This window comes from Antrostomus carolinensis, unplaced genomic scaffold, assembly GCF_000700745.2.
Source record: "Antrostomus carolinensis isolate BGI_N321 unplaced genomic scaffold, ASM70074v2 scaffold18201, whole genome shotgun sequence".
NCBI lineage: Eukaryota > Metazoa > Chordata > Aves > Caprimulgiformes > Caprimulgidae > Antrostomus > Antrostomus carolinensis.
Genome location: NW_010292233.1, coordinates 11,974 through 17,541, shown reverse-complemented (window position 1 = coordinate 17,541; position 5,568 = coordinate 11,974). Strand labels below are relative to the sequence as shown.

At 39.6% G+C, this 5,568-nt stretch overlaps 1 protein-coding gene across 1 annotated transcript in view; it reads right to left on the bottom strand.

Annotated features, from left to right (window-relative positions):
- The window catches only part of MAEL (maelstrom spermatogenic transposon silencer), a 12,182-nt gene that overhangs the window by 6,401 nt on the left and 213 nt on the right, over positions 1–5,568 (bottom strand). The window contains exons 2-4 of the mRNA XM_010176887.1: positions 4,881–4,967; positions 2,622–2,721; positions 943–1,098 (exon numbers count right to left, since the gene is read on the bottom strand). Of these exons, the coding sequence (XP_010175189.1) occupies positions 943–1,098; positions 2,622–2,721; positions 4,881–4,967 (343 nt within the window). The remainder of the gene's footprint in view (positions 1–942; positions 1,099–2,621; positions 2,722–4,880; positions 4,968–5,568) is intronic.

The window sequence follows — 5,568 nt, the reverse complement described above, 5'->3', positions numbered from 1 at the left end:
AAGAGGAAAAAAAAGAACAATCATCATCCACAATCACAATGACAGATCCTTAACTCTCAACTATATACCACAGTTTCATGTACAGAAAGCAACAGCTTCATCTTCCCCTTGTGGCCTTGTGCAAGCGCCACGCTATTTTTGAAAAAGTTATTTTCGGTTCTATGCATTTTAAAAAACAAAGTATGTTGCACAGTGTGTGTTTCAGCACAGAGCCACCAAGATGATGAAGGGAGTGGAGCATCTCCCTCACGAGGAAAGGCTGAGGGAGCTGGGTCTCTTTAGCTTGGAGAAGAGGAGACTGAGGGGTGACCTCATTAATGTTTATAAATATGTTAAGGGCGAATGTCATGAGGATGGAGCCAGGCTCTTCTCAGTGATGCCCAATGGTAGGACAAGGGGCAATGGGTGTGAGCTGGAACACAGGAGGTTCCGCTTAAACTTCAGAAGAAACTTCTTTACAGTGAGGGTGACAGAGCCCTGGGACAGGCTGCCCAGGGAGGGTGTGGAGTCTCCTTCTCTGGAGGCTTTCAAGCCCCGCCTGGACACCTTCCTGTGTGATCTCATTTAGGTTCCTGCTACGGCAGGGAGGTCGGACTGGATGATCTTTTGAGGCCCCTTCCAATCCCCAACATTCTGTGATTCTGTGTTTTTAGGTCAAATCAAGACAAACATTCCTTGGCATGAAATATAAAGCACAAACATGTGAAGGTCCTCCTGGATTTATTTTACGCTCTTCGAAGCTTCGTGCAGTTCTGACACATTAAGTCCATCTCTTCAGAAACAATCAGCACTGCTCCAGTATTTTAAGAAGTCAAAGAAATAAACCTGTCTTAATACCAGAAATTGAATCTGAGCAGCAGTAAGCGACACTAGAACTAGAAAGCCTCTCTCTTACCCCAAATCAAGATGAATTATTTCTTGTCTCCCTTCCTTGGAACTCACCTGGATCTATGAAGTGATGGAAATCAGCTATTATGCCATCCTGTAGGGAGTACTTGACACACCCAATCTCGCAAGGAAGGAAGCGCTGTTCACAGTAGGAGGGCAGCTTGCCATGGCTGTAAATGTTCAGGAAGAAGAAGATGTCTGCAACCACAGCTGGAAGGGGAAAAAAAAAGCTTCTGTAAAGTAGGGTAATGACCAAGTAAAACACACAGATCTTCCTCTGTATCTGAGAGGACAAGGTAATACTTATAATACTTATGCAAGAGTCAGGCATATTGGTAATCCTGGTACATCTTCCATACATGCTACTGTGTGTAGAGACCAAGAGGGGGGGGAAAAATCAAAATAAAAGCAATTAAAAAAAAAAAATCTAACCCCAAACCCACAAGAACGTTAAGAGGCCTGGAATCCAACAGGAACTACTATTCCTTTTTATATGTCTCTTCACACTTTAGGAAAATAGCATTAGGAAAAAAATAAATTAAAAAAATCAGTAACTGTAAAGCAGCCTCACAAGCTAAAGTCAGTAACTTACACAAGTTAAATGAGCTGGTAATAATCTTCTAGACTAAGAGGAGATGAGAAGTTTGCTAATTAAAAGGATTGCTTCTCCTCCGCTAAATGAGCTCCCAAAGAAGGCAGCAAGAATACCCAAGGCAAATGTTAAGAAATAAATTTATCATTTACTAATTTAAAAAGTATCCAACTATGAAAAATATTTCAGGATACACCTTAATCCTTCTCTTCATGCACATCACTTAAGGTTCTCACTCAAGTTTAAGGTACCTATTTAATCCTCACTCAATTTCTGTCCCTCATCAAAAACCACTACTTATTCTACTAAATCACAGAGATGAGTAACTGTTTTTTATGGAGCTACTCTTTCCTGCCCTTCCAAAACCATGACAACAAGAAAACAGTTCAAGACACTTGGTAGGTAAAAGGCCTGAGCTAAAACCTAACCACACAGCAGATACAGCTTACATTAACTGGCTGCTTGGCTTATCTTGTAAGGACTACCATTTATCATTCTTCAGAATAATGTAATATGCATGGGGAAAAGATTACAGATGTGTTCATTGCTCAATTCTAATCAAAATATCCATTTGAAGACGGGGTATAGATAAGAAGGGTTGTTTTCAAGAATTTTTTCAACAAGGAAGCAAGCCAGGATGTTATAAAAGCACTGACAAAGTACAGATTTCCTCTTTTATTCTCCCCAAGATGCCAGGTCAACATTTTATTTAACACCTCTACCACAAAAAATTTGAACTTTGATATCTAACAACACTTCCCCCTTTAAAATTGGTACAAGTATTATTTTATGTTAAACTTGGATTAGGCCTTGTAAATCCTAAATGTAGAAGTTGAATTACCTTTTTTGTAAAAACTTTGAAATAATTGTAAAGAAACTATTAATGGCTACAATCCCATCAGGCTAAAAAACAGGACATCATTTTGGGGTGGGAGGGAGGGACAAGGGACATTTGCACTGACTCCCCTCTACATTACAAAAGACCTTTTCACATCAGTAGACCACTAGTTTAAAACAAAGAAACAGTTGACACAGATGGTTATTAGCAAAATGTAAACAGCTTTTGTACAGGTACCATTGAGAATATGTATAAATGACAAGCTTTTATCTACCAGGATCAACTGCTTTTAGATTACTATACCCTGATCGTTCTTCCAAGACATAGCAGAGGCATCTGAAGGAGAAATAACACAGGGCATGTTTGTGGTCAGACGAGCAGGAACCGGACGAGCCAGATGTGTCTGGAAAAGATGAGAAAGTTAAAAAAGTCAAAAGAGTCTACTAACCCCCAATAAAGTCCTTCACCTCCTTCTATGAGAGGAAGAGATGACGTTCACTAACAGTTAATGGTTAGGTGGAACAAGTCTGCAGTTCATATACAAATGCCTGTGTACTTTCAGACCAGGAAGGCACAATTTCTCTTCTAATAAAAAAAGACAGATAGGTGTATTAGTACCTTGGTCATCTCACTACAGCTGGAAAGAACTAGAGCTACATTTACAAAATGTATTTAAAAAAAACAAAAAACAAAAAATATTTTGTTAGGTTCAACCACTTGTCACAGGCAAAAGAACTTTTCAAATTGGGATTTCAAAATTTTTTCCATAAACTTTATGAAAAATTTTGGCACATGCATCAGTTGCCTTTGATTAGGAATGGAATTCATCTGATGAAAAGCTGATAAAGCCTCAAGGAAGTAATCAGATTGCTCTAGCACAGAGCAAGTAAGAGGGGCATGTATGACCATTAAGCGCTGCAAACCCACGCGCGAACAATAAGCTTTTAAGACAACAGGAAGAGAAACTTGGCAGGCTTAGAAAATTCAATCATTCAGGATCAAAATTAGGAATAACATCCACATCTAGGTATCCTAATTCCAAATGACCATCTTAGCTAAAGTTGATTATCAGTTTGAACTATTTAAAATAAAATGAGGAATAAGTTCCATCCAAATAAGCTTAGGTCACCTCCAAAAGATGACCAAGACCTTTCACTACAATAAATAACTGCGGTTGTCTGTGCACAGGGGTGTGATTAATTAATTACAATCACATATAATTTCATACATACACAATTTCTTTTTTCTACTGACAGGCAATAAGGATGATGTTCTTTATTTTGGTAAAGCAGTTACTCCTTTCCTTGACTACAGCTTTCTAAAATGCTGCCATTTGTGGAAGGAAATACAGAAGCTTCTCTTTAGGACTTAATTGTCATTTCATGTAGCTTACTAGTAATTAATTAATGACACACCCCTAACTTGCTAAACAACACAATGATAATCACATTTTAAATGGCTCTTCTCCATACAGGCAGGCCCTCCAAATCAGAAAACATTGCCTAATATCTCCCTATTAGTCTAGATTGACTAAATTAACTCATCCATAGTTACTAGTTACTCCAAACTATAATCATCCTTTCATTCTCTCTAGCATCACGTGTTTGAAAATCCTAAAATTTACCCTCACCACTAATTCATAGTTAGTATTTAGTAGTATGGGATGAAGAAGTAAATGCAGTATTATCCATTTACTCAAATCATGCTCTTTGCTTTGACACACAGGTTTTTACACTGGCAACCAAGACTAGAATAAAATAAGCTTTCTGACACCTCACATAATTCAAACCATGCTTCAGGGAACTGCTGGGAAAGGGAGAGACAAACAGAAGGGGGGAAATAATAATAAAAAAGGACACACACATCTTTTCAAGACAGTAAATAGCAGAAAGGATCCGTTTAGCACTATTTCTGACCACAACCACGTTCAGCTTAACATAACTGCTTACTTCTACACTGTGGGATTTTGTTCTCCACCACAGTATTACTAATCTCTCCATAATCAAACCAATATAAAAATAATGCCAAGGTATGATGATTCTTTTTGTGCATAGATTGCAACATTTCATTGACCTGGTCCACCACACAGCCAATCAAGAATGACAAATCAGCTGGGTATAAGATGTGGTTTCAGGCCGTCAGACAAACAGCACATAAATTAAGGACATCCACGAAGCAAAAGCAACATGAACCTATAACCAGAAGTCATATCAATCGACAGTATTATAAATTAAAAAAACATTTTAAGTCAGTCACTGCAAAATATTGTTAAACATAAAACTCAGTTGCTAGAGAACGACATTTCACTTGGTAAAAGAGCCCAAAGGAACAAGGTGTGCTGGTTTAAAATGGTGTAGAGTATTGTCACCTCTAATTCAAACGAGAACAATTTTCTGCTTAACCTTTGCAATGGTATGGACCCACCACAGCAGCCAGAACCTCCAGAAGGTGGAGGCTATGGAGAGCAGGTGACCTTCCATAGCATCACAGCTCACCAAACCCCACCACTTACTCTCCCCCTTACTTAGCTACAATGAAGGGTGTCCCTTTCTCAGCATTTACCTCCTTCACTGTCTTCCGAGAGCGTTTCTTTTCATTCCACTTTTGAGCCTTCTCTGTATACACCATCTTTTCTTCCTCAGTCAGCAACTTGGAAGGAAAGTTAATTGATAAAATAAAAGTTTTTACTGCTTCCTTCTAGTAGTCCCACAAACCAACAGTCTTTGTGTAAGAAATTAATTGGAAATTGTGCATTTACAAAAGATATTTCAACTCTTGGTAAGAACTACCAACTGCTAACATTGACTCAAACATCTCCAGTAGCTTTCTCCTTAACAAAGCCATAAGCTTTGATTTAAGACACCCAGTAAGCACCTGCCTTTTGAAGCATCTTCAGATGAGGGCACACAAGCACCACTCCATCACAAACAAGAGGTCTTCTGAAACTACTTTTTGCCATCCAGGGATGTCACTACCCATGGTGGACAAGGCAGAGCCGGCTCTCTGCAGCTGAGGGGAGGACAGTGTCCTTCTAGAGCCAGCTGAGCCACTCAAGATACCCACAGAACCGCTAACCACGGGGCAGCTGAGCCACCAGCCTCCAAGAAAGGCCACCCTGACATTTTGTCCTTCAAGCAACCTGCACAGGGACACCACAAAGATCTTCCTGATGGGTGCTGAGCGCAGCAAGAGGTAAGTGGGCTGCTATGAAACCCACGGCCCCAGAGCAGGACGGCATTGCCGGCCTCCC